The sequence below is a fragment of the Gorilla gorilla genome, chromosome 2, assembly GCF_029281585.2.
Source record: "Gorilla gorilla gorilla isolate KB3781 chromosome 2, NHGRI_mGorGor1-v2.1_pri, whole genome shotgun sequence".
Lineage (NCBI taxonomy): Eukaryota > Metazoa > Chordata > Mammalia > Primates > Hominidae > Gorilla > Gorilla gorilla.
Window position 1 is genome coordinate 153,059,120 of NC_086017.1, and position 19,389 is coordinate 153,078,508.

The 19,389-nt window shown below is 41.8% G+C and overlaps 1 protein-coding gene across 2 annotated transcripts in view; it reads left to right on the plus strand.

The window, feature by feature from the left end:
- The first annotated feature begins 939 nt into the window (after positions 1–939).
- The window catches only part of ATP1B3 (ATPase Na+/K+ transporting subunit beta 3), a 51,638-nt gene continuing 33,188 nt past the window's right edge, over positions 940–19,389 (plus strand). The window contains exon 1 of one of the 2 annotated variants that reach the window (XM_019024424.4): positions 940–1,302. In XM_019024424.4, the coding sequence (XP_018879969.2) occupies positions 1,194–1,302 (109 nt within the window). In that variant the 5' untranslated portion in view covers positions 940–1,193. The remainder of the gene's footprint in view (positions 1,303–19,389) is intronic. The other variant, XM_019024425.4, reaches the window with a different exon arrangement.

The following is a 19,389-nucleotide window of genomic DNA, read 5'->3' on the forward strand; positions in this document are numbered from 1 at the left end:
CCGCATCTTCTGTGCAAATTCCTATAAAGTCTTTTATCCTGTCGCTGAGTCTGAGGGCGCCCCCGCCCCGTACTCGTCAGCTCCATCTCGCGGAGGAAAACGCTACCGGCACCCTCAGCTCCGCCCAAGGGCCGCGATCTCTACAGGGGAGATGAAAAGCCGGCGACACTACACAGGCGTGGACCCTCCAACGAGTGTTCCTTTCCTGTGGGTTAAGAGTAGGAGCGTCTGGGCAAAAGCTGGGAGCTTTCAGTTGCCAGGACCCTTGGGAAAGCACGTATTTAGATTTCATTGATAAATTCAACTGAATCCCGAGAAAAATTATACTCCATTCACTGGCATATTTAGAACGGAATTCCCATTGACCCGAGGCTCCCGGTTGAACCCTTCAAGGGAGCCAAGCGAGGACGTTCTCAGAACAGCAGTGCACCGTGTACATTGTGGGAGCCCCGCGCGATCCCCCGCAGAGCGTCCTGTAGGAACGTCACAGAGCCCAGAGAGCGTCCTGTAGGAACGTCACAGAGCCCAGAGAGCGTCCTGTAGGAACGTCACAGAGCCCAGAGAACGCCTGGGGACGGTCGGGGAGGCAGTTCGGGGAGGGGACGATTAAGTTCCCTCAGAGAGGACGCCGCGGGCCGACTGGAGTCGCTTTCGTGCTCTCCGCGCCCGCCCGCCGCGGGTAGCATCTTCTCAGCGCCCCGGCGCCCAGGAACGCCCAGGAAACCCAGTCCTCCTCCTAAGCAACCTGCGGCGCGGGGACGCCCGCCTTTTGCTATTATTATAAACGTGCGTGCGACTAAACCTTCGGATTTTTAGACTTTCTTCTCGCTTCCTCTGACCCAGGCTGAAGGAGCCCCCGAGGCTACTGCGGGGCGGGGCCGGGGCGGGGTGGGGCGTCCTCGCCGCCTCAGGCAGCGCCCCGGCCGCGGGCGGGAGGCGGCAGCGGCGCGGGCCGAGCGGCGCGGGGATTGGCTGCGGCGGGCGGAGACGTCAGGCTCCCGCGGCCCAAGCGGCCGCCCGGCGCGGCGCGGCGCAGTCGGCTCGAGTACTCCCCGTAACGAGGAGGTGTTCTCGGCCGTCCCACCCTCCACTGCCGTCTCCGGGCTGCGCCGCCGGAGCCGGGACGCGCCTCTGCAGCCGTCGCCGCCTCCATCCCCGCGGCCGCAGCTCCTCTCGCCGTCCGCGCGCACACCATGACGAAGAACGAGAAGAAGTCCCTCAACCAGAGCCTGGCCGAGTGGAAGCTCTTCATCTACAACCCGACCACCGGAGAATTCCTGGGGCGCACCGCCAAAAGCTGGGGTGAGCGGGCAGCAGCTGGGCGTCCGGGGCCGGCCTCGGTCCCGGGGGCGCCGGGCGCGGTCGGGTGGGAACGGAAAGGCGGGAGGCGGCTCCCAGCGCCGGGGCTCCCGACCGCCCGACCCTAACCCGGGCGGCGGCGGCGCAGTGCGGCCCCATTCATTGCTCCCCGGGCCGGCTGGACTGGCCGCAGCTCGCTCCCGAAGCAGCGGGGCCCGCGGGCAGCCCGGCCGGGCCGCGCTGGTTCCTCCCTCCCTGCTGGGAGCGGGGCGCACGTGCTGCCCGGGCCTCCCGCCCGGCGCGGCGCCGGAAGCCGGGGACCCCTGCCCGAAGCCGGGCCCCGAGAGTGCAGGAGCCGAGCCCCCGGGCCTCCTTTATACGGAGCGCTCCGGCCCGAGAGGCCCTGGCGGAGGCGCCCGGCCCGCTGAGCGGTTCGGGGAAGCCAGACCCTGCCCCACTCCAGGGGAGAGGAAATTTCCACTCCCGCCGCTATCTTGTGACTCGTCCACGCTGCCACCCCGACCGGTCGGAAGAGTGCGACTGAGTGTTAAGCGTGGGTGTGGGTTGCTTAAACGTGTAGCGGTGAGTTAATCACAGAAGTACATTGTACAAGAAAATGCACTTGAATTTGGACAGTGAAAAGGCCCTTAAAAAGGTTGGTTCCTCCCGGATTCCTTTTTAATTACAGAGGTTTTCTTCCTTACAAATTTGCTTCTTTGGGGAAAGTAAATCCTGTCTGAACAACACAGGTTTTTTTTTTTCCCGTGTCTTCAAAACAGGAGAGTGATGGTTGTATGTTAGCAGATTTTTTCTATGCGTGAGCTCTTTGTTTTAATATATTTAAACCATCTACCGTGTAGAGTAGCTTTAGGATGCCTTTTTTTTCTAAAATTGTATCAATCTCTGAATGCAGGCTAGAGCTTTTTTTTTTTTTTTTTGCCTTTATACTTAAGTAAACTAATTTTACCTTTTTTAATCCTTTTGAAACATTTTGTTAGTGGGTCTTGAAAGACCATTTCTTTCTGAGTGGGAATAAATCTCGAGAGCTTAGAACTATTTGGGCACAACATTTTTAGGATAAGCATGGAGAAATAAGCTATGAGTCAGAAAATAAACTTGCTGCAGACTGAAATGGACTCCTTCAGGGTGAAAAGGCGACTTGAAGTCTTATCACAAGCTGAAAGGGGCCTTGGAGGATTTTTAGCCCAACCCCCACTTTAGAGATGAGAAAAATGAGACCCAGAGAGGTTGTGATTTTTGCCTTGTGTAAAATTACATATGCCACAAAGCCAAGAAAAGAACCCAGTTCTCCTTTAATCCTAGTCCAGCGGTTGTATTATTTTACAGATGCCTTGCCTAACTGCATGGTAATCACTCATGATTTTTATTTAAATTGCTGTCTTCTTTTGGGAACCCACTAGTGTGATGAAGAAATAAATCTTGCATCCAGACTTACATGGGAACAAAAGATGAACATTTATAAAGCTTAATTGCTTGTTTCTAGAGTGTACTAACTTTTTGCTGAAGAAATTTTTGAGTGGTGGAGAGAGATTAATTTTGATAGGCTACCTTCCTCCCTTTCTCCCTTCCCCAGTGCTTCCTCATTTCCAGAACGGAGTAACTCCACTTTGTGTTAGAATGACATTTCTTACTGCAGATAGTGCTCTTCAACCTTTGTATTGTATGACCTAGGGTAGAGATTTTATTTTATTGAGTCAATGCATTTAAATAGCTAACGTGCACAAATAAGTATAGAGCAATGTGTAAGGACTGTAAAACTAGTGCAAGTGAAGTTGGGATTCATTTTGGAAGGATTAAGTCAATCTCTTCAAAATCGATAAGTATTACTCTTATTAGTAAATTTTTTGTTTATTGTAATAATAGTAAGCCAGTGAAGAATGGCATATATAGGTGAAAATTAACCATAATCCTGTCCCAATGTAAGGGTATCCCTCTAAGGATATGTGAGGGAGTCGTGAGAGGAGGCCGAAATCCATATTCAGCTTGCCAGGCTGTGTATCCTAGACCATGGTTGGGTCTGCCTAGAGAAGGGGCACCTTGTTCTAATTCTTGCAAAGGCAGGATCAGTTTGGAGAGCTCTGTGCCTCTGGGGATATGTCTGCCAGGAAGGATTCCTCTTTTAATTCTCTTGAAGGGACTGTATGGGCTTGCTGCCAGATGTCATCATACCTCAGAGATACTATTAACATTCTGGTATATATCTTACTGAATTGTTATAACATTTTTTTTTTTAAACAAAAGGATCATAAAGTGTTGTTTTATATTCTGAGTATATTGTGGGCATCTTTCCATGTAACTAAAGATTTTTAGACAGGTTTCCCTATATTCACCCTTTTCATGTACATTTTTGCACATTTATTTCCTTGGTATATATTTATACCGATGGGATTTCTAGGCCATTCATATGTACTTTTTACATTTTGAAAACTTGTTTTCATGTGCTTTCCAGGAAGTTTCTAACAATTTATACTCCCAACGGTATGTAGTGGTGTCTCATACCTTCATCAGCACTGAGGCTATTTTTACCCGTGTTATCTCTTTTAAAACCTTACATTTTTGGGGCCGGGCGCGGTGGCTCACACCTGTAATCCCAGCACTTTGGGAGGCTGAGGTGGGTGGATCACTTGAGGGCAGGAGTTCGAGACCAGCCTGGCCAACATGGTGAAACCCTGTCTCTACTAAAAATGAAAAAAAAAAAAAAAAATTAGCTGGGTGTGGTGGCACCTGCCTGTAATCACAGCTACTCGGGAGGCTGAGGCAGGAGAATTGCATGAACCCAGGAGGTGGAGGTGGCAGTGAGCTGAGATTACACCACTGCACTCCAGCCCGGGTGACAAAGCAAGACTCCATCTCAAAAAAAAAAAAAAAAAACCTTACATTTTTTGGTAACAGCTTTTTTTTTTTTTTAAGAAAAACAGCCTTTTGTCATTTTGCAAATTTTTTTTCTAGTTGTCTTTTTGACTTTTTTTTTTAAATCAAATTTTATGTAGGTGGTGGGAGAAAAAGATTATGTATTTGTTGTAGGGGGTGGAAGGAAAAAAAATCACATCTTTTTTGACCTTGTAAAGTTGCTAGGACTCCTGGTGTGTCTACCCCCAGGATTTTATCATTCATTTAAGATGTTTCCTGGTTTTATTTTTACACAATTAAGTCTTTAGTATGTTTGTCTCATTTTGATCTAAGGTTTCTCTCCAAGTGCATTGGATACATTAAAAAGCACACATATTTAAAAGGTAGTTTTGCTATTTACGTTTTGGATAAAGTGAAAATGTTGCATGTTACATTGCGTTGCCTTATTTAAAACAGCTACGTAAAGATTTTGAGTGGCCGCTTTACTGTGTATTTGGCTAATATCTTACAGGTGGTTACAGCAGTTTCAAAATGCTTATATACACATAAGTTACCTCATGTGATTTTCACAGTAACCTAAAGCCAACTAGTTGGGTGATCCAAGTGTACTTAGCACTGGTTTTCAAGCTGAAAAGTAAGTATACGTCAGCAATAAATAGTTGCCATTTATGAATACACAGGACAAAGAAAATTGAGCACCTAGTGGCTGATGTTTGCAAAATATTAAATAACTTAAGTTCATTGAATACAATTAGAGTCAAATTAATGAAGCTTAGAGATCTAGTGTTATTTAAACTACTAGTAGTGGGCCAAGTGTTGCCATTAACATTTTTTTAATGATGAAATAGAATAGTAAAAATATGTTTTTTTTACCTAATAGGTTTATTCTAGCTTAAAAAAAAGTGTTGTTTCATGAAACTTTTGTGTATTTTGCATATATAGATACCCCAGTGTAAACTGTATTTGTTACTTTGGCTCATAGTCCAAAAACTCTTGAAAGCCACTAATCTAGCCCAGTGCCTTCATTTCATAGGTGGCAAAATTAAACCTATGGGTCATCTGATTTGCCAAAATTCACTCAGGGAGTTAGTGATAAAATCCTTGGGGCTTCAGACTCCAAGGCCAGATATTTTTTAAAAAACAAACTAAGGCTGGACATGGTGGCTCATGCCTGTAATCCCAGCACTTTGGGAGACTGAGGCGGGCGGATCACCTGAAGTCAGAGTTCGAGACCAGCCTGGCCAACATGGTGAAATCCGTCTTTACTTAAAGTACAAAAATTAGCCTGGCATGGTGGCGGGTGCCTGTAATCCCAACTACTCTGGAGGCTGAGGCAGGAGAATTGCTTGAACCCGGGAGGTGGAGGTTACAGTGAGCCAAGATCGCGCCACTGCACTCCAGACTGAGTGACAAGCGCAGGACTCCACCTCCAAAAAAAAAAAAAAAGAAAAGAAAAACCAACTGTGCCATGATGTGTTGTCATTTAATAACATCTACTTGTGAGCTTCTTTGGGGTTCATTATCTTTATTAAGGTGGTCTGTCAGTAAATGCTTTGTATTAATATTAACTTAAAACTCAAGTCAGTGATTTCCAAGCCTAGTCAGAATTCTGGACCAAAACTTTAGCGCCTATATTTTGTTTGTGTGCCTTTTCTTTTACTATAGTTCCATGAAGTGCCATTTTCTCAGTCACTTCTGGGTCATGGCTCAGTAATTGTTCTGCTTTGGAGATCAGGCTTCATCCCATCTGGGGCATCTGACAGTAGGGGAGAAGGCAGATGTGTTTGTTTTCCAGTGTCTGTCACATAATTGTTGTAAGATGGTATTCTTTGTCCTGTGGAGTGTGCCATTAACCCATTTATGCTGGAGGTTGCAATTTTTTAAATTTTTGCAATGAGACCTTGGCAAGGACATTGAGCAGTAGGATATAACTCCCACATGCTTAGCGTTCCAATAATGGAACACAGGCATAAATGGAAGCTTTACAAACTTTACAAAAATGTGCATCACTGGGAAAGTAACAGGACTTGCCTTACCCTGTGTGCAGGCTATAAATGCAGGCCAGTGGTACATGTGGTGACAGCAGCAGAAGAGAAAGGCAGGTACTGAGCCATTATCCAGCAGGAGAAAGTACTTCCTGGATTGTCCAGGAAGTAGTCCTGTGGTGGGAGGGAGAGAAAGGGTAAGTGTATGTGTTGTGTTACAATACCATTGTAATTATGGTAGTACGAGTGCTTTAAGATTATTAAAGAGCCTCTCCCCACCCCTGATGTAATTCGATTTCTTTGAAATTGACTTTTGGATTTATATCTATACAATTAAACTAGTTGTATTAAAAGAAGTCTTAAAAGCCCTCCTGTCTATAGTAACAACTTTTCCATAATTTTATCATCATTTGATTAAGGACTAGTCATTTAACACTGATTGTGAAATAGGAGGAAACACCCATTTAACCTTGAAAGATAAATTTAATTATTTTCTAATTTTGCATTCATTCTGTTGGTTTTGAAGAAAAGTCACCTGTAATCTTTAACCACTTAATATAACCACTGTTAACATTTTATGTCTTTTTCCTATGTATAAATAAGTTTTTAAAACATACCTAAATACCTGATCTTATCATTTAACATTTAAGGAGAATGGTCTTTATTCCTCTGCCTTTTTCCTAAATGTTGATGTGCCGGAGGTGTCCTTGGGTCTGTCACCTTTATGGTGACCATACATACTTCCTGTTGAATTTATCTAGTCTGGTGGGTTAGTTACTGTCTCTGTTGGGACTCCCAAAGCTGCATATCTAATCATACAATTTTGTTTTGTTTTGTTTTTTGAGATAGAGTTTCGCTCTTGTTGCCCAGGCTGGAGTGCAATGGTGCGATCTCGGCTCACCGCAACCTCTGCCTCCCGGATTCAAGCGATTCTCCTGCCTTAGCCTCCCAAGTAGCTGGGATTACAGGCATGCGCCACCATGCCTAGCTAATTTTTGTATTTTTAGCTGAGATAGGGTTTTTCTCCATGTTGGTCAGGCTGATCTCAAACTCCTGACCTCAGGTGATCCACATGCCTTGGCCTCCCAAAGTACTGGGATTACAGGCGTGAGCCACCGCGCCCGGCCTCGTGACTTTTTAATGTTGTTATAACCACCTGCCTATCAGAAATCTCCAGTTGGATGTTTCATAGGTATCTGTTCATGTAAATCTGTGTTGTTCTCAAGGGCTCCTTAGCACGACATACAAACTCTTTAAAATCTCAGTGGCTTACTTCTCTCCAGTGGCTTACTTCTCTCCTGTCATCTCTCTCTACCATTCCACATAGTTATTTCCTACTCCTTCTGGGCTGTTTCCTAGCTTCTGGGCCTCTCATCCCCTTATTCCATGTTGGTCTGGCTGATCAGATATCAGCTTTGATAGTCTGATCCCCAGAAAACATCTTTGAACTCCTCTTTGCCTTAAGGCCAGGTGCAGTGGCTCTTGCCTGTAATCCCAGCACTTTGGGAAGCCGAAGTGGGCGGATCACTTGTGGCCAGGAGTTAGAAATCAGCCTGGGCAACATGGTGAAACCCTGTCACTACTAAAAATACAAAAAATTAGCCAGGTGTGGTGGCGTAGTGAATTTTTGCAATCAGACTTTGATGATGACCTGTAGTCGCAACTATTCGGGAGGCTGAGGTGGGAGGATCACCTGAGTCCAGGAGGTCGAGGCTACAATGAGCTGTAATTGTGCCACTGCATTCCAGCCTAGGTGATAGAGTTAGCCTATCTAAAAAAAAGTTAAGACTCAACAAAATAAAATAAAACCTTTTTCTATCATAGCATTTATAACTTTATATGTTGTTGTCGTTGCCTATTTACTAGACTATAATCTTATTCTTGTCTTATTCCTCTTTGATTCTCTAACCCCTGACCTGTCCTAGCACTTATTAGGAATGTAATACAAACTGGTTGAATGAGCAGTACTATGAATGTTTCCATGAAGTTAGTCTTCTGCAGTATTGTTTTTAATGGCTTCACAGTGTTTGATGGTATTGGTGTACCCATAGTATAATCGTCCCCTCAATTTTGGGGCATTTTCCTTTTTCTTTTGTTAGAGTACTGATGGGTTTTCATGGAAGTTCAGTGTTCAAAAGAAGCTTAGTGATTATTCCACTTAACTTTCTTATTGGAGACTCAGCTGGGTTTGTGACATGCCTGGATCATGCATCTGATAATAGTGACAGAACCAGGGCAAAATTTTATTTAGGTTTGCTTCCTGCTTTATTGCTCTTTTCAGCTTATACTGCTTTTATGAGACCCTCATAAAGTCTTTTTTTCTTTTACCTGCTCTCAAATTTAATGGGAGTTTATTTAATAGTGCCCTTCTTCCCTTATGGGGTGCTATTACTAATAATATTTCGGAAAATTTTTTTTAACATAATAACCTCCCACATACCTGTTTAAACTTTGTTACTGAGTCATTTGTGGAGCTAGCTCTTATTTGTGACTTCTCAGGATTTTGCTGGTGCTGTGGGTAAGATATGACTTTGGCAGTGACCTTCCTGCAAGGCATGGGGTACTTTTCTTTTGGTTTTTGCATGTTGGCAGTATCTGGCTCATAAAAAGTGGCCTTTTACATACTCCTGCTCCCACTCCCTAGCTCTCTAACCATTCCTTTCCTAGTTCCTTCTTGTTTGCTCTTCCTGTCTTCTAAATGTTTGTGATGGTTAATATTATTGAGTGTCAACTTGATTGGGTTGAAGGATAGAAAGTATTGATCCTGGGTGTGTCTGTGAGGGTGTTGCCAAAGGAGATTAACATTTAAGTCAGTGGGCTGGGAAAGGCAGACCCACTCTTAATTGGGTGGGCACCATCTAATCAGCTGCCAGCGAATATAAAGCTCGCAGAAAAACGTGAAAAGGAGAGGCTGGCCCTAGCCTCCTAGCCTACATCTTTCTCCCGTGCTGGATGCTTCCTACCCTCAAACATCAGACTCCACGTTCTTTGGTTTTGAGGCTCAGACTGGCTCTCCTTGTGCTTCAAGGAGATATATACATATTATTAGTTCTGTCCCTCTAGGCCCTGACTAATGCAATGTATGTATCTCAGGTGCTGTCTTTGGCCTTGTTTTCTCTTCTTCTTTCCTGGCAATGTCATATAACAACTGCAAAGATCATTCCAGATTTTACTTCTTGGTTGACATCTCTCTCAGGTTCCAGGCCCCTGTTTATTCTCAGTTGCTTTCTGCATATCCCACAAATCTAAGAGTGTGAGGCTTAGATGTCTTAACTAACTTTCATACCAGATAACATCATCTGGTAAATAGCTCGTTTCCCTTCCTTCACTGAAGTTCTGTATTGCTCCTATTTTTGCAGTTTTAAAAAACAGCTTCACTATCCTGTCATCTAGGCTCCAGACTTAGCCAAATTGTGCCAGTGCTATTCAATAACATCGCTTGAACCTCTTGAATCTTTGTGGCCCATATCCCCATTACTAGTACTACAATTATTTTAGGAATTAATTTTCTTTGACTTGTTTACCATTTTCTCTTTATCCCCATCAAGACACACATTCAGAGGACATCTGAGATGCTCATTTTTCCTAGCTTCATAATCCTAGCCACCCGTACCAAATTTCATTAACACTCCCACCAACCTTGTCCTCATTTTGTCAGGATCTGGTAGTGCCGTTTCTTTTTTCTTTTCTTTTCTTTTTTTCTTTTTTTGTTTTTCAGATGGAGTTTCGCTCTTGTTGCCAAGGCTGGAGTGCAATGGCACAATCTTGGCTCACTGCAACCTCCGCCTCCCAGGTTTAAGTGATTCTCCTGTCTCAGCCTCCCGAGTAGCTGGAATTACAGGCACATGTCACCACGCCTGGCAATTTTTGTATTTTTAGGAGAGACGGGATTTCATCATATTGGTCAGGCTGATCTCGAATTCCTGACCTCAGGTGATCTGTCCGCCTCAGCCTCCCAAAGTGCTGGGATTACAGACGTGAGCCACTGTGCCTGATCAGCGCGTGCCTTTTCTTATAAACTCTGTGATTTAAAAACTTGAAGCACCAGATGAAGATCTTTGTAATTGTTTCACAGTTGTTTCAGCTTCAAATAGACGATTGGCTTTCCAGCTTTTATCTGCTGCTTTAAAACAAACACACACACACACACACACACACACACACACACACACACACACACACACACACACACACACACACACACACACACACACCCCTGTAGTGTTGTTGACCCTGGGGAAAGTGGGTCTTAACTACTGGTGCATCTCCAGTAAGATCCAAAGAATCAGTGAGAATCATTGTGAGTTAAGCAATGTAGCCCACTGCTGTCGGGTTATTTCTAAGGCAGCAGCTTTGATCATATTACCTTCTGTACCCCAAAACTGTGTTTGGGTCCCTACTGCTTCCAGAAAGTTTAGGTAAGTTCCAGAGAGTCTGGCATTCCAGGTTTATTGTATGTGGGCGTGGAGCTGTTTCCAACCCTAAGTAACCCATCGTTTCCCACCTTGCCCACACCCCATTATGCACCCTATGTTGTAGCTACATGGATGTATCTAAGACCCTTAGTCTGGAACCCCTGTCTGTTCCTTCCCCAATCTCTTCGTTCTGTGCACACGAATAGTTCCTTATTTCACAGACCTAGCTTCAGTGCTGGCTCTGCCATAAGCCTTCTCTGATATGCTCAGGTGGAAATAATACCACTTATTTCCTATAACATCTAAAATGTTGTATCTGTATATAAAGGTGTAATTCTATCACCCAGCTCACAATGGCTCTGCTCTACTACATTTCTAATTAATTTTTAAAGTTTCCAGATAGGGCATCATAATAAAAAGTGAACTGGTAGGTTTATATATTTTTACTTGATGCATCTTAGAATATACCAATATACTGAGAAGATGACCAGATAGGACTCAGAGACCTAAATTCTAGTTCCACATCTCTGTTAAAGCTTAGATAACTCGAGATCTCTTAGCCTTGTTTCCTCTATAAAAGAAAAAAGTTCAGCCAGATGTGGTGGCTCATGCCTTTTAGCCCAGCACTTTGGGAGGCCAAGATGGGAGGACCACTTTAGGCCAGGAATTCAGTACCAGCCTGGATGACATAAGGAGACCCCATCTCTACAAAAAATAATTTTAAAAAATTAGCTGGCTGTGGTAGCGCACATCTTTGGTTCCAGCTACTCAGGAGGTTGAGGCTGGACAATCACTTGAGCCTGGGAGGTCAAGGCTGCAGTGAGCTATGATTGTGCCACTGCACTCCAGCCTGGGTGACTGAGTGAGACCATACCTCAAAAAAAAGACAAAGACATTGTATGAGATAGTTTCAAGTGTAACTTTGAAATTACAAACAAAGCCTACCTATATAAATGCTTTAGAATGGGAGGCAGCAAGATTCAAAGGACCACGTTATTGTTGGCTTTGCTGACCACACGGTGTTTGTTGTAACTACATAACTCCATTACTGTAGCTTGAAATTGGCCATAGAACTAACGGGCATGGCTAGCATTTTATTTACAAAAATAGCAGCAGCCGTGGTTTGCTTTAGAAGTTAGAGTTGGTGAGTGGTCAGTGTAGTCTGACTCAAGAAATCTGAACTGGTCTTAAATGGGATGTGGACTCTTGGCTTTGTTCTTTTCATATAACAAAAGTAACACCATTGTTTTTACAGTACAGATGTGAATATCAGTAAGTCCAGCATCATCCTCAGCTTCTTCCCTGGGTAACCCCTGTTAAGTGTGTAAATGCTTTTTAAAAGGTAATATGTGGCATGTCCATAAAGGTCCGGCAGTGTCTTATAAAGGTAAATATATACCCACCCCCTGAGCCAGCAGTTCTACTCTTAGGTGTGTTTATCCAAGAGAAATGAAAACATACGTTCACAAAATGCCCTTGTACAAAAATATTCATAGTAGCCCTATTCATAATAGTCCCAAACTGGGAACAGTTCAGGTTTTTATCAGCTAGGCAATAGATAAACTTGCATGTCTACACAATGGAATACTACTCAGTGGTAAAAAGGAATGAACTACAGATGTACAAAATGTGATGAATCTCACAGGTTGACTGGGAACGAAAGCCTTACCAAAGAGAGTACATACTATATGATTTTATTTATGTGAAATTCTAAAATAAGCAATTCTTACCTATGCTGGAAAAAAAAACCCAGAACGGTGGTTGCCTTTAGGGCAGTGGACAGGGAGAATGACTAGGAAGGGGCGTGAGGGAACTTTCAGGGTGATGATAAGTGTTCTGTATCTTGAATAGGGCTTTGGATCATAAGTGAATGCATTTGTCAAAACTCATTAAGTGGTATATTGGAGATTTGTGTATTTCACTGAATATGCATTTTTTCTCAATTTTAGTTAATACGCATGCTGAATTGTTCTCTGATGTTTGCAACTTGAATCTTTAAAATGAGATAAATACAGTAAAATGTTAATTGTAGAATCTTGATGGGTTTATGGGTGTTCACTTTTAGGTTTCACTCAACTTTTCTGTGCATGGGTAAACATTCCTAATTGAGTGTTGGAGAATATGAATACATTCGTGTGTTTCTCTCTACCTCCTTCACCAGTCTCAGAGTGTTTCCTACAGATGACTATCAGGTTTCCTGTCAGTCCTTTTTTCAGCACCATTTTTATATATGTATATAAACATGTTTCTGTATGTATGTGGAGTATATAGAAATAAGTAGGTTCTTGTCTACCTTTACATGAGTAATAGGAAACTCATATGTTCTGGAACTTGATTTTTTTTCACTTAATATGTTTTGGCTGTATATATAGGTTTGTGTCATTCCTTTTCATAGCATAATGTATTCGTCTGTTTTCACACTGCTATAAAGAACTACCTGAGACTGGGTAATTTATAAAGAAAAGAGGTTTAATTGACTCACATGATATGGCTTGGCTGTGTCCCCACCCAAATCTCATCATGAATTGTAGCTCCCATAATCCCCACATGCCATGGGAGGAACTGAGTGGGTGGTAATTGAATCATGGGGGCAGGTCTTTCTTGTGCTGTTCTTGAGATAGTGAGTAAGTCTCATGAGATCTGGTGGGTTTTATAAATGGGAGTTCCCCTGCACACGCTCTCTTTTGCTGCCATGTAAGATGTGACTTTGCTTCTCATTCACCTTCCACCATGATTGTGAGGCCTCCCCAGCCATGTGGAACTGAGTCAATTAAACCTCTTTCCTTTATAAATTATCCAGTCTCTGATATGTCTTTATTAGCAGCATGAGAAGAGACTAATACACTCACAGTTCCACATGGCTGGGGAGGCTTCAGGAAACTTACAATCATGGCAGAAGGTGAAGGGAAAGCAAGGCACTTCTTATTCTTACATGGTGGCAGGAGAGAGAGAGAGCCAAGGGGGAAGTGCCACATACTTTCAAACAACCAGACTCATGAGAACTCATTATCACAAGAACAGCAAGGGAGAAGTCTGCCCCCCCATGATTCAGTCACCTCCCACCAGGCCCCTCCCCCAGCATGTGGGGATTACAATTTGAGATGAGATTTGGGTGGGGCACAGTGACAAATCATATCACATAATATTCCATAGTGTGGAGATTATACTATAGAATATATATATTTCTTTCTGATGAATGTTTAAATTGTTTCCAATTTTTATCTTAAAAATTGCTGTAGTGCAACTTTTTATCTAGGATAAACTGAGAAATGGAATTGCCAGTTTATAATATATATTTATTTTTATGAATATATTGTTCTGAGTGGGCACAATAGCTCATGCCTGTGATCCCAGCACTTTGGGAGGCCGAGGCAGGCAGATCACCTGAGGTCAGGAGTTCAAGACCGCCTGGCCAACATGGTGAAACCCCATCTCTACTAAAAATACAAAATTAGCTGGGCGTGGTGGCGGGTGCCTGTAATCCCAGCTACTTGGGAGGCTGAGGCAAGAGAATCACTTGAACGCAGGAGGCAGAGGTTGCAGTGAGCCAAGACTGCACCACTGCACACCAGCCTGGGCAAAAAGAGCGAGACTCTGTCTCAAAAAAAAAAAAAAATATATATATATATATATATACACACACACATACACGTATATCTACATATATGTGTGTGTATATTCATATATATATATACAGTTCTCCAAAAAAGCTGTACCAGTTTATACTCCCACCAGCAGTGGATAAAAGTACCTTTTCTCCTCAAGCGCTGGATATTATAACAATATTGTACAATCATACAAAAATATTGTGCAATTTTTTCCATTTTGATAGGATGCTGGTGTCTATCTGGTTGGTTTAATTTGTAATTTCTTCAATATTTTATATTTGCTCAATTTTAATTTTTAAAAAATGCCCGTAATCTAATTTTTTTTCTTTTCTTTTTTTTTTTTTTGAGACAAGAGTGTGGCTCGGTCACCCTGACTGGAGGGCAGTGGCATGGTCTCGGCTCACTCTGCCTCCTAGGCTCAAGCGATCCTCCTGCTTCGCCTCCTGAGTAGCTGGGACTACCTGTGTATGCCACCACACCTGGCTAATTTTTTGATTTTTGTTTGTTTGTTTTTTGTGGGGCTTTTTTTTTTTTTGAGATGGAGTCTTGCTGTGTCACCCAGGATAGACTGCAGTGACATGATTTTAGCTCACTGCAACCTCCACCTCCTGGGTTCAAGCGATTCTCCTGCCTCAGCCTCCCAAGTAGCTGGGATTACAGGTGCCCGCCACTATACCCGGCTAATTTTTGTATTTTTAGATGGGGTTTCACCATGTTGGCCAGGCTGGTCTCGAACTCTTGACCTCAAGTGATCTGCCCGCCTCAGCCTCCCACAGTGCTAGGATTACAGGCGTGAGCCACCACGCCCACCTAATTTTTGTATTTTTAGTAGAGACTGGGTTTTGCCATGTTGCCCAGGCTGGTCTCGAACTCTTGACCTCAAGTGATCTGCCCACCTCTGCCTCCCACAGTGCTGGGATTACAGACGTGAGCCACCACGCCCACCTAATTTTTGTATTTTTAGTAGAGACTGGGTTTTGCCATGTTGCCCAGGCTGGTCTCAAACTCCTGAGCTGAAGCGATCTGCCTGCCTCAGCCTCCCACAGTGCTGGGATCACAGGGGTGAGTCACGGCCCCCAGCCTGTGTTATGTTCTTACTGGTTAAAGGAAATTTTGATATACTTTGAATATTCAGCCTTTATTATACTTGTAAATATTCTTTATGGACTCATCTTTTTGTTCTCTTGTCTCTTAACTCTTACTTTGGTTTATTTTTTTAATTGTAATGGTTTTAAATGAACAGTATCACAGATTTAACAGTCTTCTATGTTCTTTTCTTAATCACTTATCCCTGTATGTTGTATAATCCATCATTTCCCCAATGATATGAATTGGCAACTTTGTTAAATGAAAAATTCCATTTTATATGGATTCTTTTTAGGATATTGTTTTGTTGATCTGTATCTTGATTCCTGTGTATCATCACACTATATAGTAGGCTCTATATTCGTGATTGTAAAGTAAAATACATGTGTAAATTTGTGTCAATACTGTCTGTTCGGTTTCAGTATCCAAATAGTGCAAGCCTTATAAAAACCATTAAGGTAACTTACAGAGCATACACAAAGAATAGTTTATGTATAGAAAATAGTCTGTTCTTTCCATTTCGAGAGAACCAACTAAAGCCATTTAGACTTGGTGTCTTTTACTGGGGTAAACCTCTTTTTTGTAAAAATTCATGGTTTGAACATTTTAATTTTCCTAAAAAATTTTATATTTCATCTGTTTTCACATTTACTAATTGAAAACACTTTTGATCAAGGTGATTTATTATTTAAATGTATTGAATGGTTTTGGTGTGGTTTTTCATTACATTTTGTGTCCATTAACTTGTGTTTTTATCTTAAATCTCTCCTACTTTGTATTTATTTTAGTCTTGAGCTAAAAATCTGGCTTTTTTGTTAGTCGTATATTTTAATGATGTTTTAATGAATGAATCTAGAGCTATGGGTTTTACTTTGAGTTCTGCTCTGATTACATTATTTTGAATTTTTGGATATCTGTGTTTATTTTTTTAATTCAGGGATTGAGATACAACTTTCTAAATTTGTATTGTTAATTTCTAAAGTATTTATTTTGAGATGTTAGAGAATGTGGCCTCTTTTTTTTTTTAATGTTTTTTAGTTTTGAATTGTGTTTTGTTTTTGTAATGTAAGTCATGGTCAGTTTGGGGGCAGTGCTCCAAATTTGTAGAGAGTACATTTCTTGGTGACTACAAAGTTATACATATACTAGGTAACTGTTGTGTTTTAAAAATACATATTGCCCTTTTTATTGTCCTTTACTCAATCTGTGGGTTTCTGGAGAGGTATGTTAACATCTCTGGTCATGATTGTGGTGAATTTTATAACTCTGCTTTTGCTTTAATCATTTGAAGCCACTTAGCATCACAGAGGATCATGGCAATTATGCTGTATCTTCTTTATGTGTTTTTATTTACTTTTATTAAATACACAGTATCTTCACCCTTGCAAATGCTTTTTTACTTGAATTCTAGTTTGCATACAGTAATAATGCCATATCTACATTTCTTTTGTTGGCCAAGACCTATTTTATTTTCCTGTTTATTTCAACCATTGGTGTTTTAATTTTAGATTGTCTTCTATAACAGCATTAAGTGGATTTTTTAACTGACTCTGATAATGTCCTTTATTATTACCACTTTTAAATTATTCCTGCTATATTATTGACATTTTAATTACAAATTGTTATTGATTATAGGCTGGGCGCAGTGACACACGCCTGTAATCCCAGCTACTCAGGAGACTGAGGCACAAATATCGCTTGAACTGGGAGGCAGAGGCTGCAGCAAGTGGAGATCGAGCCACTGCATGCAGCCTGGGTGACAGTGAGACTGTCTCAAAAAAAAAAAAAAAACAGTTATCGAATATAGACAAATTTAAAACTTTAGCCTTATGTAAAATACAAACACAGTGACAAAATCATTGGCTGCCTGGTGAAGGGTGTGTAGATTGCAAAGGGGTACAAGGAACCTTTTGGACATGATGGTAATGTTCTATATCTTTAATGGAGTGGTAGCTTCACAGATTATACAACGGTCAAAACTAACTGGAATTGTATACCTGAAATGGAGGAAACTTACTATATGCAACTTATTCCTCAGAATTGATAAGGAGAAGCAATTAAAACATCTTAGATGTTACCAGTAAGTCTTAGCAGATCTCTGCTCACCATTGCCTTATGTAGTTTTCCTCTTGGCCTTAGTTTTTTTTTTTTTTTTCACCCAGGCTGGAGTGCAGTGGTGCCGTTGGTTCACTGCAGCCTCCACAAGCTTCCACCTCTCAGGTTAAAGCAATTCTCCTGCCTCAGCCTCTCGAGTAGCTGGGATTACAGGCACGCACCACCACACCCGACTAATTTTTTTATTTTTAGTAGAGACGGGGTTTCACCATGTTGGCCAAGCTAGTCTCGAACTCCTGACCTCAAGCTATCCACCTGCCTTGGCCTCCTGAAGTGCTGAGTTACAGGCGTGAGCCACCACACCCAGCTCTCTTTATTCTTGATGTTCTAAAATTTTACCTTTTTGTTTCTAGGTATAGGATGTTTTCCAGTATTTTTTAACATTTCCAATCTAGACACAAGCTTGTTATTTCTTTGAGAGTTCTTGCCCCACCCTCTTTTCCTGTGGAGTTCCTATTAGATTTGTTTGTATTTCTGGTTCTCTCCCCAATGTCTCAACAATTTTTCATATACTCCTTCTCTGTTAGCCCAGTGTCATAGAATACCTGACTTGATCTTTAGCTCACTGAATTTTTCTTCAGCTTGACCAGTTCTCCTGAGGTTAAGTTTTTGTTTGTCTTTAACAGCTTTATCGAGGTATAATTAACATACAATAAACTGCACATATTTGAAGTTTTGGTATACACTCATGTATATGTGTGTGCATATGCTGTATTCATGAAACTGTCACTGTAATCAAGATAATGAACATTTATCACCCCAAACGTTTCCTCTTGGCCCTTTGTAACCCATCTCTGTTCTTACCTCCCCAGGCTCCAAGCAAAAATCTGCTTTTTGACAGTCTGTATTAAATACAGCCATGCCTTCTGAGAAATGTGCTTAGCTGTGTTCATTGATTTCATTGTTGTGCAGACATTATAAAGTGGACTTACACAAATCTAGATGGCATAGCCCTCTAGACATATAGGCCATATGGTATAGACTGTTGCTCCTAGCTACAAACTTGTACAACATGTTACTGGATGAATACTGTTAGCAATTGTAACACAATGGTAAGTATTTGTCTGTAAACATATCTCAACATAGAAAAGGTACAGTAAAAATACCATGTAAACATAAAAAATGGTATACCTGTATAGGGCACTGACCTTGAATGGAGCTTGCAGGACTGCAGTTGCAGTGAGTGGTGAGTGAATGTGAAGGCCTAGAACATTACTGTACCCTACTGTAGACTTTATAAACACTGTACACTTAGGCTACACTAAATTTATTAAAATTTTTTTACTTCAGTAATAACCTTAGCTTACTGTAACTTTTTACAACTTTTTTTTTTAATTGAGATGGGGTCTTGCTATGTTGCCCAGGCTGGTCTCGAGCTCCTGGCTTCAAGCAATCTTCCCATCTCAGCCTCCCAAAGCTATGGGATTGCAGGTGTGAGCCTTCATACCCAGCGACTTTATATACTTTTAATAACACTTAGCTTTTAAAGCACAAACATATTGTACAGCTGCACAAAAATATTTTCTTTATATCCTTATTCTATAACGTTTTTTCTGTTTAAAAGCTTTAACTTTCTAAACTTTTTTGTTAAAAACTAAGACACAAACATGCACATTAGCCTAGACCTACACAGAGTCAGAATCATCAGTGTCACCGTCTTCCACCTTCATCTCTTGCCCCACTGGAAGGTCTTCAGGGGCAGCAACACGCATGGGGCTGTCCTCTGTGATGACAATGCCTTCTTCTGGATACCTCCTGAAGGATTGCCTGAGGCTTTTTACAGTTAACTTTGTAAGTAGAAGGAGTACACTATAAAATAACAACAAAAAGTATAGCATAGTAAATATATAAACCCATAGCAGTTTATTATCATTAAGTATTATGCATTGTACATAGTTGTTGCATACTAGACTTTTATGTGACTGGTAGGTTTGTTTATACCAGTATTGCTACAAACACGTGAGTAATGCATTGTGTTGCAACATCACTAGGCCATAGGAATTTTTCAGC